Raw genomic sequence first — 24,558 nt, forward strand, 5'->3', positions numbered from 1 at the left:
TAGTGCAGAGTAGTAGTAGATAGTAGTAGCAGGCTCGAACAAAACAAGCAAACAAGGTAAAAATAGCAACAATAGATAATTCGTAGATGTGATAGGATTAGGAGCGCAAGTAAGTAGTATGTAGGAGTAGAACAATTAATATAATTAGTAGTGACAAGTAGTAGTAGTACCAGGAGCAGCAGTGCTAGCAGTAGAAGTAAGTCATAGATGTAATAAATACAAGCAATAGCAGCAGCAGAAGCAGTAGTTGTAGTAGACAGTAGTGGTAGAAATAGCATTAATAGACGTAGCTAGTATTACAATGGCTAGCAGCAGTAAAAGTTAAATTAGTAATATTTTTAGTAATAGTAACCGTAGAAGTAACGGTTTTAATAATAGTAGTAGTAGTAGTAGTAGTAGTCGTCGTCGTAGGGAATGAATAATAGAAGAAGAATGGAGTAGTAATGATTAATTATTTTTACTAGTAGTAGTAGAAGTAGTGTTAGTAATAGTAGTAACAATAGTAGTGGGTGGTAGTAGTGGTAATAGTAGTAGTAGTAGTAGTAGTAGTAGTAGTAGTAGTAGTAGTAGTAGTGCAAGTACTGGTAAGCAGCAGTAGAATATAGTATTCGCCTTGGAAACCATGATAGTGGTAGTAAGTAGTGTTAGTACTAGTGGTGGTGCTCGTATATTAGTATGAGTAGTACAGTAAGTAGAAAAAGTTATAGTAATAGTAGTTAGAGATAGACCCAATGTTTGGCTTTTTGACAAATATCGGTATCAGCCTTACAAAAAATCTGATTAAAGGTAAATCTATCCATCCATCCATTTTCTGAACCGCTTACTCCTAAAACCATTTTAATCTTAGGGAACTATTTAAATTTCCAGTTAAAGGGGCTGTCTGACGGTTTCACTCAGGAAAATGCACTTTTTAAATACAGGATTTAAACAAACTAACTACTTCTCAATTGTCAATATGGGCTTTTCATAACGTGTGGGGGTGATTTTGTCCTAAACACCTACACCCCCAGTCTGTATTTTGCCATTTTGTGTTTGTTTTGTAAGCAGCGAGCCGTTTCTGTGGAGAGACAGTGTTACACCTCTCCAGCCAAACGGGGCCGGGCAAACGTGTCAGCTACGAGACGTCACTCCCGCGGCAATTTGAAAGCACGTGCGGATTTTTTTTTTTTTTTCACTCACTCATTCACACATGTAAGCTTCTGTGAGTGAGTGAGTGAAAAAATAAAAAATCGGTTATCGGCCTCCTTGTTATTGGTACTAGTAGTAGAAGTAATTAGTATTCGTAGCCGTTTCAGTTAAAAGTGTAGTAAAAGCAGTTATAGAAGCAAGTGGAATAATAGAAGTTGTCGAGAAGAAGTATTGAACGAGTTAATGAACTGAACATTGGACTGCTTTGAAACCACTATGATCCCATTTGAACTCGGGTGTCAAACTGTGCAAGTGTCACAGTGAACATGCGGACGCCCCGCTGAGCGTCACTTCAGGTCCGCCACGCCGGTCAAAAGTTCAGGACCTCATCTCAACATGTCTGGCGGGCGGTCGGGGCGAAGAAGTGAGCCACGGGGCCCTCCTCCGGCAAATGCTGCTTTTTTGAGCCGGGCAGATTACAGCAGGTGACCCAGGGGTGGGCGGGGGTGGTGGGTGGGGGTTAGCGCCAAGAGGATTGGAGGAGCTAAGCGGCCTAGACCTGAGAACGGCAGACCAGTCACTCCGCGGATTAGCACTTTCCTCAGAAGATACCAGGATCATCTTCTTATGTCAGCGACCCTTTCATCTCCGGCAGCGGCGTCGCTCTTTGGCTACAAGTCTCAGAGTCACCCAAAAAAAAACACACAAAAAAACATGTCCCCGTTCACGTTTGTCAAGCCTCCCCAAAGGTGAACTTGGTGTCAGATTGATAGCGTACACGTTAAAGCGATGTGTTAATCTTGTTAATGAAAACTAAACAAAAACATATTTTCGTCAATGCACATTTCTCACCGGACTAAAACTAGGCTACACTAAAAACCTTGTTAATGAACAATAACTGGGACTAAGTTAGTATGCATTTTCGTCGACTAATGAAGACGAGACGAAAATGTACTTCACTTAATAAAAACTGGACTAAACCTATATGGACAGTTTTAGTTCATGAACAAAGACGAGCATCTTTGCAGCGTCTCTCTGTCACTGTGACACTGTCATGTGACACACATTGACACACCCCCTCTCCAATCTGCAGCTAGTGAGTGCAACATGCACAAACACATGGGACAGATAGGAGGTGGATTCACGGTGAAAGTTTAAAAAAAAGTTCAATAATAGTTATAACGTAACATTAATCCAACGGTTATAATGTTCTAAGAATAATGCTATTTCGACCGCTAACTAATGCTGGCTAACTTACTAGCGCATATATACACAGGGGTTAAATGATTAAATGATAGACTAAAAAGTTGAGTTTTTGTTGACTAAAACAAGATGAATAAAATTGATTCCTTGTACTAAAATACATTAAAGACAAAAACGCAAGATTTATAGTCGACTAAAATGGTCTAGATAAAAACGGGATGAGGTTGACGATGATAAAAATTAACAAGCGCAATTGAAACTAGACTAAAACAGGCTAAACTTAAAAATGGCGGATAAAATTACGGTAACACCCGTTGCCACCATGTCATATGCTCCAATACACTTGTGAAGAAGCGCTACGGATATGGTGAAAGTATCCATGTCCGAACAAGTACTTGAACTAGTAGTTAAGTAGTGGAGGAGGAGAAGGTAGTTGAAGTACAAAAGCAAGTGGAAGAAGTAGAATAGTAGAAAATGTAGGTGCTGTAGTAGTAGTAGTAGAAAAAGTAGTCGATGAAAAGGAAGAAGGCGTAATTTCTCGAGTATAACGGGCTCGAATATGAGCTGCAAGTCTTTAAACGAAGTTTTGAAGTCTTGGGTTTACCTCCCCTTTCAAGTGAAATTGAAAGTCTGCATAAAAACACGAGTGACTTGACGATGCTAGATGGTGTCTTGATGACAGGTGTTTGTGGCACAAGTGTTCATGTCTGAGGAAGAGCTAGTGGAAGCAGTACACAGTAAATTTTGTAGAGTAAATTTTACTCTGAAGAAGACTATATTCGGTCCCAGTCTAAACAGAGTAAACAGTATACATATAGCATTTTACTCTCTTGTAAATGTGTAAATGTTTACTCTGTTTAGAGTGGGACCGAATATAGTCTTTTTTTTTTTTTTTGAGTAAAATTTACTCTACGAAATTTACTGTGTAGTAGAATAGAAATAGAAATCATCTCCCTGAAAGCACCTGACGATGACAGGTGCTGTAATCCATTTGTTCCATTTGTAAGTGTCACTGTGGTGCTGCTGTTGGAGTTGTTCAAGAAGAAACTTGTCTGAAGTATCCGATCCTGCCCTGCAGCTAATACCAGCTATAATTAAGACAGGCAAGTTCAGAGCAACCGTGCACTTGCCAAAAATATGAGTTGGAGAAAAAAAACAAAAAAAACATTCGCTAACATTCACAGGAAGCGAGGAGAGAAATGGAGTCACAGCAGCACATATAGCAAGCCATTAAAATTGTTTTCACTTTTGTTGATATCCAGTTTTAGTTCAATGTACTACTATGATATTTGTCCTGACTAGTCAGTCAATTTAGCACACTATTAGGATCCTACAAGATCTCTATATTATGAATGAATATTAGTATGATGTAAATAAATAATCAAAATGTCTTAATGTCAAGCATTTATTTGCTACACCCTTACAACTGCTGGGTCAATTTTGTAATTAAGCTGTTTGGATGACACTGTTGGGTCAGTTGTACTAAACATTGGATTTAAATTTGACTAAATTATGAAACTATCTGCACGGTGGATGACTGTTAACACGTCTGCCTCCCAGTACTGAGGACTCAGGTTCAAGTCCAGGCTCCGGCCTTCCTGGGTGGAGTTTGCATGTTCTCCCCGTGCCTGCGTGGGTCTTCTCCGGGTATTCCGGTCTCCTCCCACATTCCAAAGACATGCATGGCAGGTTAATTGGGCGCTCCGAATTGTCCCTAGGTGTGCCCTCAGAGTGTGAGTGGTTGTTCGTCTCTGTGTGCCCTGCAATTCGCTGGCAACCAGTTCAGGCTGTACGCTGCCTCGTGCCCAAAGCCATCTGACATAGGCTCCAGAACCCCCCGCGACCCTTGTGAGGAATAAGCCGTCAAGAAAATGGATGGATGGATGGATGGATGGATGGATGGATGAAATTATCTGAATCATACTAGGGGATATGGAATCAATGCCCTCACAGCTTTCCATAGGCGCCCCCTAGAGGCCGAGTTGTTCGCTTCAAGAGCTGACAACGCCAGTTAGAAACATCCATTCCCTAAAATCCTGACTTCAGCCCAAACAAACAAGCAGGCAAAAGCAGACGTTAAGGCAATTAGGCTCTTCAAATCTGGGCCAGGGACTCAAAGGTGAGCGAGCAGTCATTGCCATCTGGGCCCCTGGGATTTGGGAAGGCCTCTTGGGTTTTACGGGAGATTAAGGGCTGGCACTACAGTTGCCATCCTGCCATGTAATCTGCCAGCCCGGACGCCCATTCACCAACACATGACACACACACACCCCCACACACAAAAAACACACTGCTAAAAACTCACTACAACCAGAATGCAGCCAAAATCAAACATAACCACTGGTGACTTGCAGCGGTTTAGTACACTCAAGAGTTGACTTGTTTGGTGGGCACTACTTGTTTGGAATGCAACGGTGTTTCCATGTATAATGCACACCAGGGGTTCTCTTGTTCGGTACTCACCAGGGATCTTGGTTGGCACGCACAAACAGAAAGCAGACATGCTGAAAAAGGCAATCGAGACTTCGGAAAAAAAAAAACAACCTAAAAGATAATCAAGGCTAACCTTAGCTGCTCATTCCAACGTGAATGGTGATGTGGTTTTTCAGTGTTTTCATCATGCCAGTGTATAAAGTCCATCTGTTTATTAAGAGGCCGACGTATTACCTTTTAAGTCTGTCTGTCTTTTTTCAAGTGCACTAAAAACCTTTGCAGTGGATCTAAAGCATATACACATATCTGTTCGAATGCCAGGTTTTTGTGATATATATATAAAAAAAAAAGTTTTACCATTATAAATCATTTCAAAACTTTTTCCACAATTAATGTAGCCTACATCCTGTAGAACTATTTTTTAACTGCTCATATTTCCCAGTTCCAGCTGGGAGGAAAAAAAAGAAAGAAAAAGAAAACACAGCCCGAAAACATGTTTCCATTGACTGCTTGACAATAGGCATGGTGTTTCAATTGTTTTCATTAAATACAGATTTAAAAAAGAACAACAAAAATATTTCATGTCACAACTGCCTGCTTTTTTTCTTCTTCATTTTTTTTTTTTACTTTTCTAAAATAAACTTAGTAAACACATACTAAATTTTTTATGGATTAACAAACAAATTCAATTTTAAAACTAAATGTAAAGATTCATGCCATAACCGCTCGGAATGCTCTTTGTTAAATTTGTAAGTTAATTAATAAAAAACAAAAAACAAAACTGCACCTTTCAGAGTGACCTTTCATTGTAGGCAGTCTAAAGCCCAATTCACACCAATTCACGTGTTTTCCATACGGCTTCCGCAAGAAGTGCAATTCACACCACGTGCGTTGCGTGTCCGGAAATCTGCTCCCACCAGACCACAACTTCACATGGGGTTCACGCTGGAGAGTTGAGTTCACGCGATAACAACTGTGTGTTTTGAGTCCTATTTTGTAAATAATAGCCATGCTTGCCTGTTGTCACATCGATATGCTTTTTGGACATTATTTCTAGGACTTCTACCATGGTTCTTCTACCATGGGTAAGGACGTTTTGTGTTTAAATAGTGTTATTTTGTCATGCTATGTAGTTAGCTAGCTTCCCTCCCAAAAAAGCGTGTTCGCAAACGGTTTGTTTGAAATATACCAGATTTACCTTGATACGAGGCAACCGGTTTCCTGTCCGGCTCGTGTAATTTTTTTTCCGCTTCATGAAAATCCGCATGTGGTGTTCGGACAAAATAGAACGCTTGCAGTCGTTCCGCACCGCACCGCAGCTGGTGTGAATTGACACATAGACTTGAATGTGTTCTATCCTTGCGGCTTCCGTACGGCCGCCGCACGGAAAACGCACCGGGTCAGTTCCGCAGCCAGTGTGAATTGGGCTTTAGGCACACCTGTGCACTAATCATGGTGTCTTTTCTTTTCTTTTTCTTTTTTTTTAAATCATGGTGTCTAATCAACTTCTTGATATGGCACACCTCTGAGGTGGGATGAATTATCTCAGCAAAGGAGAAGTGCTCACTATCACAGATTTAGACTGGTTTGTGAATAATATTTGAGAGAAACTGTGATATTGTGTACTCAGAAGAAGTTTTAGATATTTGAGTTCATCCCATAAAAAATGAGAGCAAGAACAAAAGTGTTGCGTTTATATTTTTGTTGAGTATAAAATTCTATCTCCATTTATTCATCTATCCACTTTTTTTTCAGGTTTGTAAGATGAACAGGCGTTACCTGTGTCGATGATTCCGGGGTTGGAGTGAAACCACGTGGGCAACACAAGACCGCTGAATGTGGAGAAGCCGAGGATGAGCAGGTTACGAGACGAGTTGAGATCCACATACTGAAGACATAAAAACAGAGAAACTACAGTATAGAAGTTTTATTGACAGATGCAAACTATCACGATGCTTTTTCATTTGCCTCAGCTGAGATCCATTTAACATCATGCCGTGTGATATAGTCTGGAATGTTGGCATGGAGGGGAAAAAAAAATGTAATTCTGCATTGATTCTATTAGAAGTCTAGCAAACTGCAGTTGAACTGTGCACATGGGTGGCGTTTTGGTATTTTCCTAGACTTTGCACACAGAATTGTGGGGATAGAACGTAGTCAGTGCCTGCCCCCCATCATTTCCATTTAAATCAGGGTGTTGTGTTGTTTTTCTTTTCTTTGAAGAGAATTTTTTTTTTAAGTGAAAAAAATCCAACTTTATTCTTTGATATATATATATATATATATATATATATATATATATATATATATATATATATATATATATATATATATATATATATATTAGGGGTGTGAATTGCCTAGTACCTGACGATTCGATTCGTATCACGATTCACAGGTCACGATTCGATTCGATACCGATTAATCCCGATACGAATTTATAAGTCGATTGTTGCGATTTTTTTTCATTCAAATTTAGAAAATACTAATCAGTAAGCTTGTAGAGTGTAAGATTTATATGAAAATGTATTATTTATTTATCTGAAATTTCAGTCTTATAGAGGTTGTAATCTGTTTCATGTTTTAACAGCATTAAAATAAAATATTAAGGCTTAATGTTCCGTTCATATAACATTCTTCCATGCTCAAGGTGTGAATCCTTAAAAAAAAATAAAAAATAAAAAAAAAATAAAAATAAAAAATAAAAAATCGATTCTGCCGATTATTGAATCGATTCGAGAATCGTGCGATGTAGTATCGCGATATATCGCCAAATCGATTTTTTTAACACCCCTTATATATATGTATCTATATATTTTAGTGTGGCCCTGATACTCGTTTGACATGCCACACATCTCTGCCCTTGCTTCCTTGTTTTTATTTATCCTTCAAATGTTCCTGTCTGCTTCCAGCATCTTGTTTGTAACCTCCAACCGTCTTCTTTTCGTTTTCTTGAGCTTTCAACACATGTCAAGCAAGCCTGTCTGCAACGTGCGTCCTGGCGTCCAACACATTGCCACTGTGGGTATATAGACTGTCGGTATAGACTGTCGGTATAGACTGCGTACGGACAGCGTGGGAAAGATTTCTTCATATTTGTGTTTGCCTTTCCCGGATAGAACTCCTCAGCAAGTCGCTTCCCCGCTGCTAAGAATTCTGGGAAGCGGGACACAAATGGCGAATACTGCTGTGAGGCATGAAAACAACCAAATGGTCGAGTCCATTCTCCTTAAGTCAATTGTCTCTCTTTCATGAGCTTGTTTTTCTTTTCTTTTTTCCTCGTTACAAATAATTTCCACATGATGCGGGGAGAGCACGGTATTTATTGGTTACTGTTAAATGCCTGCAAATAATTTCTTCCCCTTGAAGTGATAAAATGCAAAGGGGCTTTTCATGCCACGTCCTCGTGTCTTTTCAGGTCAAGCACTATAGGATGGTTATATGATGCGACCGTGGGAGCACCAAGGTCGTTCCCCACCTCCCTTCTAACATAACAAAATGCGGCCTGTTTGCCATCTGTATACGTAAGCTGATAAGTCTGATAAGACTGTAAATATGTTTATTCCTCAGCCAAAAATTATTTGAACTAAAAAACATTGCTTATTCTGTCAAATATCCCTTTGAAAATGTGAGTAGAGTCTGCAAATATTTTTTTAAAATAAATTAAAATATATACAGTGACTTGAGAGTCCCTGACTTGCAATTTTAGTCGATTCTGTGAAAAAGGCACTTAACTTATATTTCAAATCAAATCTCCTGATTTGAATGCCTTTCAACTGTTACTATTATTTTGAATTCTGGTCATTCTGCGGAAGGGGGCATTGCTCACCATTCACTCAGCTGCAGCAAGGCACCCATAATTCCTAATTCCACTCAACCACTCCACCAGAAAAGCATTGTTGAGAGTCACAACTTTTGATACAAAATTCTGTTAAGTTCCGTAGTGCTTCTGGTACCTGGGTGTCAATAATAGCAGCAGTGGTCTCAAAACTCAAATTATGTGTGTGGGTGGGGGTGTGTGGGGGTGTGTGTGGGTGTGTGTGGGGGTGTGGAAGGGGGGGGGGGGGTTGGAGTGTGTGTGGGCCGCATTCAGTATTCCACAAAAAAGGTATTCGGGTATACAATAGAAGTACAACTAACCTCATCTTCCCAATCTAATAATGCTTCAGAATATTAACAGTTCTTCAGATTGATTTTGCCTCACAATACAAAACTGAAGGATTTATCAAACGACAGCTCGTGTTTGAGTAACTCATAATTTGTATCACAAGTACTAATACCAAGTTTAGAAACCATTAAATGTTGGTTCGGAAACAGATTAAGAGTGTGACTGAGGGGTCAACACTGCAAAATAAGAATTTTTTTTTTTTAATTATATGTAATTTGTAATTCCATTCGTGATAAACTAATTTGAATTGTCTATTTGGCTTTCAATTCTACTCTCATTTGAACAAAATGATAATAGTACACTGCAAACATTTTTCAATTTATTCAAAAAATGAAGGCGTCCACCCCAAATAAATGAACTCAACTCACTATTTCGGGTATGCAGGCAAAAAATGTTTAAAATATGTACTGCGTGTATTACATGTGAGCGTGTGTCTGTCTACCTGCAGGTTGGATATCCCTACGGCGGCGATCATTCCAAACATAATCAGAAACATGCCGCCGATAACCGGATCCGGGATGGTAATAAAGACAGCTCCAAACTTCCCAAAAATTCCCAGGACGATCATCAGAATTCCAGTCGCCTGGAGCACCAGTCTGCTGCCAACCTAAGGTGCACAGTGCAAGGGGGGAGTGGTCTTTCATCATAGGCAGTAAAGCATAAGACAACCATGCAAAAAGTACAAAGCCCTTGGAGAGCTGTTTTAAGTTGGTCTTGGCCGGTGTGCTGCGGACTTGGATTCAGACAGCAAACATGTCAAGTGCATCAAATGTACACTCGACACAGAGTCGACAGTCAACACGTTAATTTATTTGCATTTCATCGAAGAATCGCAGGTATTTGCAGTCTGTCCAAAACCAATAGTGTTCATGGTATGACTCCAAATTTGAAGAGGATGAATCAAAAATGGGAAATTATGACTGTGAGGCTTTGGCCACAATTATCTTGGATAAGATCACTATTTCCTATGATCCTCAAATCCTGAACCCCTTTAACCCCTAACCCTAACACTTAACCATACCCACGGACAACCCGAGGCAAACCTTTGTTATCCCAACTGGTGCATTTAACAACGCACATTGCCAGTAGTATAATGTGACTGTAGCGTCCTTCACCAAGCTTTCATCACTTTACTTGATTGAGCGGACATTTCTTTGCCAGTAATTCTTTTTTTCCAAGGAGAAAGTGGAGACGAGCAACATGAGCTGCTACGGAGCGAAGTGCTTGCCTGAGCGTTAAGGAGTTTCCAGTCAACGCAGCTATCATATCAGGCGGAAGTTAGAAAAGTAATGAATACCTCGAATGTGCTGCATCAGGCGGTTTTGGTACATTGATACATGCTGCTGTTTGATTTTGAATGACAGAAGACGACCAGAGACGCACCCCTGTACGACCCCTGGGTGATCATCTGTCAATTGAAGGATTGACATTGAGTCTAAATATTGTTGTCTGATGAAAAACATGTTGTCATGACACAGCTCTGCTTGAGATCAGGAAAATGTTTATTACAGGAATGATTTAAAGAAAAAAGGGGGGTTTCAGTACAATATACTGTACTTTTATTTCCGAACATAGGTGCTGCAGACCCACGCAGGGGATTTATTAGTTGCAGAAAGCATCGCACTTGTGCTCATTATTGTGGAATTAGGCATCTATTAAAATAATACAATGCAATTTCATGACATTTACTGGCCTTTATTTATTTCGTTTACATCTTACTACAGCCCACAGACCCCATGACTTGCACTGGTAATGGTAACCTGAGTGTTTCAAGACAGTGCTTCAAATTAGGGTTTCAAACCTGGGTTTGGATTTGAAGGCTGTTTCATAGTGTTTCAAGTGAGTGTTTCAAGACTGAGTGAGAGGATCAAACCAGAGTCAGGGTTTACAATGTAGTTCAACTGACTTCATGTCGGGGTTTCAAATTATAATTAAAAATCTGGGTCAGGGTTAGAAAATCATAGAGAAGGTTTAAAATTAGGTTTAAAAAAAACTTGATTTAAAAAATGAGGGCTATAGTTACAAAAAAATAATTAAAAAAAATATATATCAAACCTGGTGAAGGGTTTCAAGATTGGGTTATTGCCTCGCGATTGGCTGGCGACCAGTTCGGGGTGTACCATTCCTCTCACCCAAAGACAGATGGCTCCAGAATGCACACAACCTTTGTTAGGATAAGCATTTCAGAGGAATGATGAATGGATGAAAGCTGGGTGAAGATTTGAAGTCAGTGTTTCAAATTAGGGTTTCTGAGTTATGGTTTCAGAATTGAATCAGAATCAATGTTTCTAACAAGGGACAGGGTTTTAAAGGTAGGTTCCAAGACCAGTCGTCATCTTTTCATTAGGTCAGGGTTTCAAAGAAGTGTCTCAAGGTCAGGTCGGCTCAGGGTTAAGTCATCATCGGTGCACCTCTGCAGACCTCAATTTAGGCGGCATCACTGTCAATCATCAATGTCACGCCAACACAAATCTGATATTGCATGGAGTGGCGAAAGCTGCCGTTGACAAGCCGACAATTGAGGCCACAATAATATCACTTACCGGGCAAATGCTATCAACTTTTCCACTGTCCACAACAGATTTTTCAACATATGCTCCAATTATTTGCAATGATCTCCAAACCACATTAAATCTGGAATCACTCAATTTTGACGGAACATTGCAACTGTATTGTATCTTATTTTTAAATCATATGCCTGTTGTGTATCTGATGCATGTATGGTGTCTATAGTGCTATTATGGGACATGTACTAGCTTATAGCCATGTGAAGTTTTGTTTTGTCGCTTGGCTGTCATGCAACTATCTGCCGCTTGTCTGCCTGTTAGAAGAGTTACTGTAACTCAGTGGGACTCTTCCTGGTTAAATAAAGGTTCAATGAAAACTTCCTGCAACTTTGTGATCCTTCGAGATAAAACAAACGACAACCATGGTGTGTCCCTTGCCAAGCTTTCACATGAATGGTTGACATTAACTCATTCACTCCTAGCCATTTTCACTGAAGCAATCCCCTTCGCTCCCAGCCGTTTTATTGGATTTTGACTAATTTTGCAAAGCCCACAGAATATTGTGCTCTATTGCTATAAAAACATGGAACCTACCAAAAGAAAGATTAGAGTCTCTTCTTTCATTAGAAAAAAAAATATATTTGTATCTGTTTCCATTTTACAACAATTAGCATTAGAATATAGCTAAGTTTCATTATTATTCACAAACCTGTTGAAAACACTGGCAAAAGAGCTTGTTGCAACATGGCCCTGGCTGATCTCTTTTACTCTGTTGGACGCTTTTGTAATAACTACCATTGTTTAAATCGACCTCTTCATCTCAGAAGCTGTATCAAAGCCGTATGCTCGAGCATAAAACAAACAAACATGTTTTTGGGAGTGAAGGACAAAGAATTAAAAAGTATTTATACATTTTTGGGTTTGAATGAGTTAAAAGCTTCACTATAAACTCTTGTTCTTACAAGGAGAAATTGGAGAGGAGCAGCTGCAAGTGTTTAAAGTGATAAGGAGTTGCATACGTGCTTGTTTCTTCGGTACAGTGAACCAACACCCGTCGTGAATATTTTTTTTTTCTTTTACAATTGCCTAATTTAATAGTCTGAACTGTAAATATAAATCAAACAATTCCAAAACACTTTCAAAGACCATTAACTGTTCTTATTTACAGTTTAAACTATTAACATGGGCAATTATAAATGTTTACTCATAGTTTTGCCTTTTGCTATTCCCATCCTCCTGAAAACTAGCTGAAATCATGACTAGCCACTGACTGTACCTTAGTGATGCCAAGCGCGGCAATGTTCTGGCTGTAGGAGGTGGTCCCGTTGCCCGTCCCCCACAGACCGGCCAGGATGCATCCGATGCCTTCAATGCCAATACCGCGGTTGATGGCGTGGGTCGGCGGCGGCGGCGCACCCGACAGCCGGGCACAGGCGTAGTAGTCACCGATCGACTCCATGGTGGATGCCAAAACGCCCGCCATCATGCCGAGCACCGATGACACACTGACAGTGGGCAAGCCCCACTGACCTGCGAACAGTAGATTTAAAGATTCCGTGTCCATTTTTCAGCATATTTAATTCAGACAAGTGGTGGCAATCTTAATGTTAGGGCTGCTCAATGATGGGGAAAAAAAATAATCACGATTATTTTGGCAATAATTGAAATCACAATTATTCAAACAATTATTTTTTGGTGCAAAACAAGAACATGTTTGTACACTTAAAAATAACACCAATTTTTAAAAAAAGTAGAACTACTATAATTTTTGGACCAAACAAAATTTATAATATATATGTATAATAATATATATTTATGTTGTCAAAAATTTGGAAGTTGGAGTGTAGCATGTGCACTGTGCAGTAGGTCAATTTTTTGGTATAAAACAAGAAAATCTTTAAACATAAAAAAAAAAAAAAAAAAAATATTAAGACAAAATTTTTTTTTGAAACTTTGAAACACTATAATTCTGCAAGTTGGGATGTTAGCTTTAAACTCATGAACAATAAATGCAACAGTAGACAAGACATGAACGTCAAGCTGCATGTTGATGGTCTTCTAGCCTTTTTCCTTTTACATGTTTATAATTGTCTAACACTGCAAACAGAAATTAATCTCTCTTCTTTGCCATCTGTGGGTCTGTGTTCAGTCATGTAGCCTACCCATCCTTCAAATAGGCAAATTATCAGATATCAATTTTGAAGACCCCCTTGATGCTATAATTACAGGACACACCCTTATTTTTCTTTTTTGGGACCATCAATGTTATCATTTGTCAACAGGCCTCACTCATCAAAGAGTATGTAGGAGTGAACTGTACAGTATGTACTCATACTTCAAAATCTTGAAGTTGGAGTGCAGCAGGATGATTTTTTGGGACAAAACAAGAAAATGTTTAAACATAAAAAAAATTAAATAAATAAAAAATAAAAAATATTAAGACAAAAAAAATTATTTGAAACACTAATTATGCAAGTTCCTTTTAGATTAAAGAAAATGTATGGAATTATTTATTTTAAAATTTAAAAAGGTGCAATTGTACAAATTTAAATTAAAATAATAGTATCAATAATCTTTTTTACGATTATGCCGTTTTTATAATTGTATAATGTAATAATTGAAATTGTAATTGAATTTTGACTAATTGCACAACCCCACTTGGTGTGAATGTTTGTCTATATGTGCCTGGCAACCAGGGCAGGGTGTACCCTGCCCTTTTCTCTAAGTCAACTGGAACACCGTGCCTAATGATGATAAGCAGTATAGAAGATGGATGGATGGGACAACAAATATTTTTCTGCATTTTTAAACAGGTCAATTTGACCCATCACACAACATGATAGTTCATGCTCTACTACACCTTGTTATCATAAAATGTTAAATCACTTGCAGTTGGACTTTCTTTGATGAACCAATAACAAATAATAGTCCCACATGCTCTTGTACTGGCACCTTACCCATTTTCCGGGTTCCGCAGATATCCTTTGTAGATTAGAAATTTTTGTTTGTAATTTTGATATGATTTGTTGTGGTTTTGGCTTTGCCAAATCACATTATTGTCATATGAAAGGTCCTGCTTGCATTAGCTGTGAAATCAGTTGAATCCTTGACAAAAATGTCGTCTCCCGTTACTGTGATATTCCTCAAAATAGACCTTCACCACAAGTATCAAATGCGGACCTCTGTTACATGCGACCGAGCCCTGACTGACTTGCTTTCTTGCTGAGTAACTATAGATCAAGTGATATCCAAAATATGAGCTTTTGCCAGCGGCAAGAAGAAATGATTAAGATTCACGGATGGGGGCAGTAAACAACATCTGCCACATAAAAGTGGCCTGGCGATGCCAAGATAACGCCATTTGATGTTTTATACAAACATCTGGATGCATGACAACATTCCTCGAATCATCTTCGCTCCACGCGATACAAACTGTGCCAACTCCCTTGCAATATATTTGAGCGAATGTCTGATTGTTGTCATCTAACTCATCCCCGCTAATCCTAGTATCCATTATTTCGCAGAGTCCTTGTGTCATGTTTCATACTGAATGAGTTCCCGATGTGTGACCTTGTGGACTGGTTCTGGATTTTGTCAAGCGTTTTCTTTGTCACTGCGGAGGCTCGACTGCTTCCATGTTTGCTGTGCTGATGTCATCGCAAAATAGGCACTGATCAAATGTTTCCTCACCCAACAAATTTGCCTTGCTTGTAATTGGATTGTGCAATACTACTGTACCTGAAAATAAAATTCCCAATTAAAAAAAATAAATCCATAATCATAGCAATAAAATCGATAATAAAAATGTACGGTAATTGATTTCGACTTCTCTCCAAATCTTTGTGGCTTGACTGGCGGTTGGTTGGGGCGTCGGGTGCATAATATGTCTCCAATAAATGCACACAATGACTGTATTGCCATGAGTTCTGGGTCATTATGGCAAATTCTAGACTGGCCTGTTTTTGATCTACTTTCAACAGTAAATCCTTCATGGTCGTCTCCCACGAAGTCCACTTCGACGGGTGAGACGATCTGACACTGATGGGCCTTGGCTTTGGAGTTCATCTTTAATTTCTTTGGAGGTTGTCCAGGACTCTTTGGTTACCATTCGTATTATCTGTGTCTTCAAATTTTCATCCATTTTACTCATGCAGCCACATCCAGGGATGTTATCTTTAAACTCATGAACAATAAATGCAACTGTAGACAAGGCATGAACGTCAAGCTCCATGGAGTTGGTCTTCTAGCCTTTTCCTTTTACATGTCTATAATTTTATGTCTAACACTGCAAACAAATTAATTTCTCTCCTTTGCCATCTGTGGTCTGTATTCAGTCATATAGCCTCCACGCCCTTCGAAAAGGCAAATTAACAGATTACAATTGGAAGACACCTTTATTAATGCTATTATTTATTTATTTATTTATTTATTTTTAAGTAGTCTGGCTTGAAATTTATTTTTTAACCGTGGCATAATTTCGCAAATGTTTACATTGACATGGCTGAGAGAAACACTTTTCCATCCTTTTTTGCAAATAACACGTGAAAATGCAATGATCATAACGTGTTTTAATGTTTCCTTAATTTATTCCTCTTGAGTCTGGAGCGGTGGAAAGCCCACCCACCTCCATCCCTTCCCCCGCACCAGTGCAGGTGCCACATGACAATATGTGGTTTTACAATTAAAACAATTAATCCCTGAAGGGTACTTCAAAAAGGCATGAGCAGCATCAAAAAAAAAACGACAAGTTTAACGTTAACATAAAATTGTGCACAAAGTCCAAAATCTGTCTATATAATTCATGATTAGAGCTATTAAGTGAAATTGGACATGTGAGAGCTGTAATAAAACAATCTGGCTTCAATTCAACTCTGTGCAGGAAGTTGCATACGCATCTTTCAGGCCTGGGCGGGAATGTTTGTCAGCCTCATTTTGTGCATTAAACTATGCAGCATTGGTGAGTGAGGTTTCAGGTCTGTTTCGTTAGTTTGTTTCAAAAAGAAAACAATTCTGTTGAACCACAATTCAAAAGCAATGTCTAATTAACATTGGTTCATTCTCAATAATTTGCTGTATTATTAATTTTCTAAGTTAGAAATTACTTCAATGACCATTGCAGGTTTTTCTTTGATTAACGGAGGGTATGGATTACGGAAGATTAATATTGTGTTGCGTTAGCTGAGGGCTTCATTCTAGCTGCAATATATTTTGCAAAGTGATCCATTTGTGAGGTAAAAGTGGCCAGTCGTAACTCTGCCTCAAATGTGCAAGGCCAAGAACATCCCGGTCACGCTAAATTATTTCTGAACATCGTGAGCTTCCTTTACCCTGTATATATGCCAGACTCTTAGCCTTATTGATGACCCAGTACACATAAAAATACAGTAATGTGTGCATTTAATTGAGACATCGTTCTTTGCATTAAGTAGACAAAAAAGCTCAGCGCATATTTATCAACATAAACAAGTGGTCTCTGATGAAGAAGGTAATGCCCTCCAAATGACGCCCTAATGAGCATCAGCTGTTCCATATTTGTCACACCCGCTGTCTTAATTCATCATTGAGAAATATAAGTGCTTTTGTGCAACAAGGTCTCTGGGTTATCGCAAGGACAGATCAATGGAGGGGGGGTTGGGGTGGAATAACAACACAATCTACATCCACGAGTCTCATGCTCGTGTTGTGCAGCTCTAAATTTCAATTTCCTTGCACAATTTGATTTATAAAGGGTGCATTCAGACCTGCACTGTTTGGTCCGCTTTAAACGGACCAGAGTTAGTTTCCCACGCTGGTGCGGACCTTTTGTGCAGGTCTGAACACACACAAACGAATCCTGGTGCGGACTAAACAAGCGGACCGAGACCCACCTTTCGAGCTGCTTCCACAAGGGAAAGTAGAATCCCAGGTGGCTTGCATGTGCTTGGCAGTCAAGCAGTCGCATTTTTAGAGTCGAGACTCAGTGCGCAGCAACTCCTAGCTTTACCCGGAGGCGGAGCTATCTTCGTAATGAAATCCGGACTCGCCATTGGCCCAGCTGGTGTGGAGTACAATAATTCTTGATCCTTTGGGGTATTTTGAAGAAGGCAACAGATAGCCGTGTTATTAAAGCATCCGGGAGTTCTTTTAAATTGTGGGGGGGGGGGAAATACATACTGTCCTTGATGTCCGCGGCCCCACTGTTCGAATTAACGCCTGCCATTTGTAAAGACACTGCTTGTCTTTTATAATCGTCTTCTATGAATGCCTTCCAGGAACCTATGTTAATCATTACAATTATGTCAGGGGAGGGGAAGATATGTAATATTTCTACTCATACATTCACTTTTTCTGTTGTGTGTGCCGCCTTCACTACATACAATGACGTGGAAACAGGAGTCCAGAACATTAAGGCAAATTCTTCCAAGCCAGTAAAAATATTGTTTTCATTGTGGAGACTACAGTGAATTTATCTTATCCATCTAATTTATCTAATCTGTCTATCTAATCTACTGTATGTATATCCGAAAACCTAACCCTTGTTCAAAACCTGGAAACAGACTTGAAACCCTATTTTGCAATCCTAACCTTGCCATGAAAACCTCCCGCTTCAAAATGGAGTGTGCTACCCGGTTGGTGTTCTTCCTTGTGAAAATGTAAATGTGGTTACGGTCACCCGATTCAAAACAAATGACAGCAAGTAGCACTGTGAGCTGTATGGTATCAGCCAACATGCTACATGCTACATGCAAAAGGTGTTACCTGGGTATGGAATGTGGAACCAGGGTGAGTTGGCGACAGCATCCAGGTTAATGTCGGTCCTCGCCGAGTAACCGTAAATGTCCGACTTGGACGGCAGCACGTCGAAGACGGTCAGCAGGAAACAGACCAACCAGCCGCCACACATTCCGAATAAGGCCTGGAGCGAGCAAAACTTCGACGTCAGCAAAATTAGGACTGCGTGACTACGTCGCTATCAGATGCAGATGGAATTACAACAAAGAACAATCCTCTGAAATATTTTATTTGGACTTCCTGGATTTGGTCTGTTGAACGTGTTGCTGAATGTTTAAGATTATACGCGGGAGATAACGCGGAATGATCAGGGTATGCTCAGGTTCACGGAGGCCAGCCACATTTCAGGCTTTTTAAAACCTTACAAGTTACTTTGATCTAAGTCAAGTACAATATTTGTTAACCTGTTTGGTGTTTTTTTATTTCCCCTTGAGGCGCTGCTGAATCCTTTCTTACACAAAGCTTCAATGAAGGTCTGCCTTCTTGTAGCAGTGATATTTTTATTTTTTTTTATTATTATTTTTATTTTTTATGTTTGTTGCAAATCAGTCTGACCCAGGCTTAAATGCTAACCCTGACTTGGAGCCAGGATTATTATAGTTTTGGAATTTTCGTTAGTTTTATTTCGTTTTGAGTTTTATTTAAATTTTGTTTTAATTAGTTTTCAGGGTGTTCTGTTAGTTTTTATTAGTTTAAAAAAAAAAAAAGCTTAGATTTTGTTTTGTTTTAGTTAGTTTAGTATTAGTTTGTGTTTTTTCCCATTTTATTTTATTTTTTTAATGTGTATTACTTGCGCACATTTAATAAACACCATGGTAAAATGAAAACATTTTAGTGACACTTTCAAACATCTTTATTTCGGTTAATATTGAAATAAATATACTTAAAATCCCATTTAAAATAATCACCAAAGGCTCATGTATTAAATTAATTACCAAAGACTAAACGAAGGACATTTTTGCTGTAATTATTCTTTTAGTTATTTTTGTAAAATAAAATATAGTTCTGTAAGTTTAAATTTTTTGTAAAGCATTTTTCGCTTTTATTTTATTTCCTTAACAAAATTTGCTTTTCTGTTTTCGTTAAGTAAAATAACCTTGCTTGCATCAACAACTCAGAGGAGCTTGGCTGTGCCCGACTGTACTTTCTAGGGGTGTTAAAAAAAATCGATTCGGCGATATATCGCGATACTACATTGCGCGATTCTCGAATCGATTCAATAAAAAAAAAAAACGTTTTTTTTTTTTTTTTAAGCGCTCAGAATTGTTCATTCGGTAGTCTTACCGATTCAACGTCTTATCATCATTGCCTTTTTTTTTTTTTTTTTTTTTTTTTGTGTGTGTGTGAATCGATTTTTAAACTTCCATTTTTAATGGAAAAATATTCAACAAAACGTCTGACTTCGGGTTAGGATTCACACCTTGAGCATGGAAGAATGTTATATGAACGGAACATTAAGCCTTAATATTTTATTTTAATGCTGTTCAAACATGAAACAGATTACAACCTCTATAAGACTGAAATTTCAGATAAATAAATAATACATTTTCATATAAATCTTACACTCTACAAGCTTACTGATTAGTATTTTCTAAATTTGAATGAAAAAAAATCGCAACAATCGACTTATAAATTCGTATCGGGATTAATCGGTATCGAATCGAATCGTGACCTGTGAATCGTGATACGAATCGAATCGTCAGGTACTAGGCAATTCACACCCCTAGTACTTTCTCATGTGATTTAGCTGGAATATTAAGTATGAGTTTTTATTGAACTCAACAGCGTGCAGTGGAGAATTAATCCTTTTTAAGACCTCCTTTAAAAACAGTCAAATGGTGCTCGGTAACATGGAAAGGGCTGGGCGTTGGCTTCTCTTTAAAAACAAAAAAAAACAAAAAAACAAAGCTCATTCCGTCATGCCAGGACGCCTTATATCGTTTGTCTATTTAATCTTAAAGCGCACACTGAAAGATTTGCATTGATTCTTTCCGCGTCCAAACATTAAACGCCGGGAGCAGGAGTGACTGAGAGTTCTTGGGTGACTCCAACATAACACTCTCGCACTCAGGTTGACATGTCATTTCCATGAAGAAACAGGCGCTGCGGCCAGAGTGCATTCCATAGCGTCACGTTTGACGTGCTTCGGGAGTCGGGCCAGCATCACAGGTGCGAGTGTGTCAGCGATTACTCAACAGTAATATAAAAGCATAATAGTTTGTACGGCAGGGTGCACCGAGGGCAGAGGAGTTCAAGCGTAGAAGTTGGTGACTCACCGAGAAGAGCTTGAAGAGAGGGTAGTGGAACACCTTCCACTTCTTGTCCTTGTAGGCAATCAACGGCACGTCCACTTTGCTCAGGTACTGCGAGAACAACAGGATGAGGCACACCGTGCTGTGGGCACACGACAGTGGAGAGCTACAGCTGAGTACCAACTTGCAACAAAAACTTATTTGAAATTGAGACCCAGAGCTAGATTGATTCACGAACAGCAGCTTGCAAGAAACATTTTAAAAGCTAATGTGAAACCATCATCCTGTCTTGAAACAATTTGAAACACCAATTTCCAGTCTTAATTTGAATCTTTAACCCAAACTAACTCAATAACCCTGAACCACTTATTTGAAACTCTAATCCTGGCCTCAGACCCAGATTTCAGTTGATTTTAACTTCTGTTGGCAGCTTAGTCCATTGGCGTGCAGCATAACAGCTAAATGCAGCGTCACCATGTTTACTTCCAAGTCAGGGTTCCACTAGTTGGCCCACGTCTGTAGGTCTCAGAGCCCTGCTGGGTTTGTATTCAATCAGCATTTCTTGAATATATTCAGGACCCAAACCATTCAGTGATTTCTAGACCAGTATCAGAATTTTGAAATCTATTCTACAGCTGACTGGGATCCGGTGTAAAGCTTTAAGGACTGGAAAGATATGTTCTGATTGCTTTGTTTTGGACAGAACTCAAGCTGCAGCATTCTAAATGAGCTGCAATTCTCTGATGTTCTTTTGAGAGAGTCCAGACAGAAGAGCGTTACAATAATCCAGATCAAAAGTACAAGTGGCATCGGTACATGGTATCGGTATCGGTTACTAGTCAAGATTTTAATATTTGTACCTTAATTGGTTGGGGAAAAAACTGGTATCGAACATCCGTACTTCCATCCATCCATTTTCTTGACCGCTTATTCCTCACAAGGGTTGCGGGGGATGCTGGAGCCTATCTCAGCTGGCTTTGGGCAGTAGGCGGGGTACACCCTGGACTGGTTGCCAGCTAATCGCAGACATCCGTACTTGTAACCCTATTTTCAAATCTAACCCAAGCTTGACACCTTTTTTTTTTTTTTTTTTTGAAGGAAGAATATGAAACTAAGGTTAGACTGCACTGGTGCAATACTGTATACATTTTAATTGTACAGTTTACATTCAAACTAAATACAATGGAACGTACTCGCCAGTCAGAAATGTTTACTACATATTTGCACCATTAATGTTAATACACATTGCCTAATTGAATGAAGGACAATAACTTTTCAGTGGCGTGTTGCTTAGAATGTTTGGCTGAAGACATTATTTAATTATGTCCATTGCTTCCTGTGGGAAACCCGTGTCACACTTTGTTGCAGTGATGTATTATATTGCAATGAAAGCCTTGACAAGCAGCTCATCTGCAGATGTTCAACAGTAGCAGCACTGCACCCTTCCTCAGGCTCAGGTGGCAACGTATTCCTGAGAACGAATCCCATCTGCATGCAAAAAAAAAAAAAAAAAAAAAGAACTTTGCGTGCCTAAAGACAGACGGCACGCAACCCTTACTCGTTAGCCAGGGGGACGACAGCAGGCCCAGCTTGAATTGTGTGAGTCAATCATTCATGAAAGAAAGGAGGCCGCCATTATTCAAGCAACAACATTTTTCCTGCACAATAACCAATCCAAGTTGTGAAGAACGCTTTGTGAAAGACAAGAAGTTAATGCCGACCATGTGTGCCTGGCATGATGCTGCTGTAATTCCTCGTTATGAGACAGCAAAACAAGCTAATAACATCCTCATTACCACAACCCAATCACGCACTGCCTCTCTCCCAAAATAATTTTGTCTAATTATTTTGCTGGCTGTCCTTTCAAGACAGGAAATAACATTAATTCCAGGGAATTGTTCAAAACCTCGGTCCATCCTATTAAGCATCAAAATAAGGTTCAGTCAGGACTCAAACCGTCTTTGAGGATTACAAAATTGGATACATTAGATTAATCGAAGACCATACATTGTCTGATATTTATTTATATTTATTTATTTGAAGACAAAATTGTCTCTGATGTTCATTCTACAAAAGCACGCACACTTAGCTCAACTTCTAGATAACTGATATCTCTGATCACCTGCAATCACAGACTAAATTGAAATTATTAGAATTACTAGTTAGACTAGGGTGACCATTTTGATTTCCAAAAAGGTATTTAAAAAAAAAAAAGGACACTCAACCAGGCCTTGTGATACTTAAATGACACTCAAAGTTTACTCAAAGATGCCATACATTAATTATACAGTAATTCTTTTAACCAGAGCTGTCAAATTTAATCGTCTAATCGACAAGTATTTGATTATCAAGTTAATCGACCACTATTTTAATAATCGAGTAATTGTTTGGAGCCATTTTTTAATTAAAATTGTCCAAATCCTGATTTCAGCATATCAACAGTAATTGTTCACTGATTTCTGGAGTTCTTAATGAAAGACGACAGATTATCGTCTGTGTTTATTTAATAAGACATTTGCAAACATTTGTTTTTACTTTAGAAAACAATGACCGAACTGGTAACATGCAATATCAATGCCCCTTTTTTGAAATCACTATATGAATACAAAATAAACACCAATAAGGAGTTAATAAACAGTAATCAGGAAAACATGCTTTTGTAATACACTTTAATGCAAAATTAAACTGAATCCAATTAGTCAATTAATCAATTTAATAACTGATAGATTGACTGATTTTGGAAATATTCAATAGTGAAAGCACTAATTTTAACGTGTGCTTCTGTATGGGTAAAAAAAAATAATACAAAAAAACAAAACTCTCTTTCACAATCAACCTTTTAATTACTTTTATTTTCATGGGCAGGAGTAGGGATGGAACCCCGGTTTGGGAGTGCAGCGACTACTAGTGAGCTAAATTTCTGAGCCACCGACACAACCCAGCATCACATTTGAACTTATGGCATCAACAACGGCGGTGGAAGACATATAAATGAACGGGATGTCATTGCATTATAATTACTTTTTTTTTTTTTTTTTTTTTTTGTCACTTGTAGCTGTCCTAACACCCACAGCATGTTTTCTTTTCCGGGTTCTCGGCTGCTACTCGTGTCCTCGTCACAAACATCGTAAATCACAACACTCCGCCTCCAATTAGTCGAGCAAATGCAAAGTGTGGCTTGTGACTAAAATGACTTATTTGTGAATCTTTTATGTTTAGATAACCAAGTATGTTAGGTAAGAAAGTGAGTTGAATTGTTTGGGTGAAGACTCCATATTGTTACATACGATTATTGGATAGTCGATTTTTTACAAACTCACATCAGTTATTCATTCCCCCCCGTACGAGACCTGTCCCCATCGATCCATTACGAAAACGCATCAGTCATATACATTGTTTAGAATAGTCATTAATTCATATCGTTATCCATCCATCCCAGACTATCCCAGACACTGCTTACTCAGTTCATCTTGAATGTCCGTGTGTAGATTGCGGCTAGTCCCAGAACTGGAGAATCGGTCCCCAGACGCCACCGGCAGGCCCCACCCCGCCAGGTGAGCAGCCAAGGCAAGCGCATTTTTTCTCGTTCACCAGTAGCGTCTTCGCTGACATCGGATCAGCTTTCACACATGTTGTGGCTTCCAGAAGAGCAGATCGGCTTGCATTCTGCCCACTGCTTTCAAGCAATATTGCCTCGATTCTCGTCAGCTCAGCCACCACTGTTGCAAGCTACTTGTAGTTCTTGATAAAGGGTCGCAGCGCAGCCTGATATTGATACTTGTGATCACATCATTGATACGATAGTTAGACTCAGTTATGATGTTGAAAAACTCAAGTACCAGTACATTCCGTCAATCAAAAATTGTGTTTGATGTTTACAACCTAAACATTTGCATTATTGAAGACTTAATTGTATCTGATGTACATTTGTCAAAAAAGCAAGTAATAGTTTTCTTAATACCTTTCTTTCCAGCGTTTAGTAAGCTCAGTGTGTGTGTCTTTGTCTTGCACAGCTGGCCTGTGCGGACTATTTGGCGACTTTGCGCCTCACTGGTGGACACTACGACTGCCCAAAGGTCCATCAGGACACCGGGAG

The 24,558-nt window shown here is 39.0% G+C and overlaps 1 protein-coding gene and 1 long non-coding RNA gene across 4 annotated transcripts in view; one reads left to right on the forward strand and one right to left on the reverse strand.

Moving 5' to 3' along the window:
• Nucleotides 1-11,572, forward strand: part of LOC144016297 (uncharacterized) — a 14,466-nt gene extending 2,894 nt beyond the window's left edge. Inside the window, exons 2-7 of one of the 3 annotated variants that reach the window (XR_013282883.1) lie at nt 6,520-6,625; nt 7,677-7,785; nt 7,884-7,977; nt 8,183-8,288; nt 9,381-10,218; nt 10,297-11,572. This is a non-coding gene — a long non-coding RNA (uncharacterized LOC144016297). Of the gene's footprint in view, nt 1-6,519; nt 6,626-7,676; nt 7,786-7,883; nt 7,978-8,182; nt 8,289-9,380 lie in introns of all 3 variants that reach the window. The other 2 variants (XR_013282881.1, XR_013282882.1) reach the window with 2 other exon arrangements.
• LOC144016295 (solute carrier family 23 member 1) overlaps nt 1-24,558 on the reverse strand; it is a 54,339-nt gene that overhangs the window by 3,625 nt on the left and 26,156 nt on the right. The window contains exons 6-10 of the mRNA XM_077517234.1: nt 20,487-20,604; nt 18,178-18,334; nt 12,716-12,969; nt 9,375-9,539; nt 6,544-6,652 (exon numbers count right to left, since the gene is read on the reverse strand). Coding sequence (XP_077373360.1) covers nt 6,544-6,652; nt 9,375-9,539; nt 12,716-12,969; nt 18,178-18,334; nt 20,487-20,604 — 803 coding nt within the window. The remainder of the gene's footprint in view (nt 1-6,543; nt 6,653-9,374; nt 9,540-12,715; nt 12,970-18,177; nt 18,335-20,486; nt 20,605-24,558) is intronic.

The sequence above is a fragment of the Festucalex cinctus genome, chromosome 3 (genome assembly GCF_051991245.1).
Source record: "Festucalex cinctus isolate MCC-2025b chromosome 3, RoL_Fcin_1.0, whole genome shotgun sequence".
In the NCBI taxonomy this organism is placed as follows: Eukaryota; Metazoa; Chordata; class Actinopteri; order Syngnathiformes; family Syngnathidae; genus Festucalex; species Festucalex cinctus.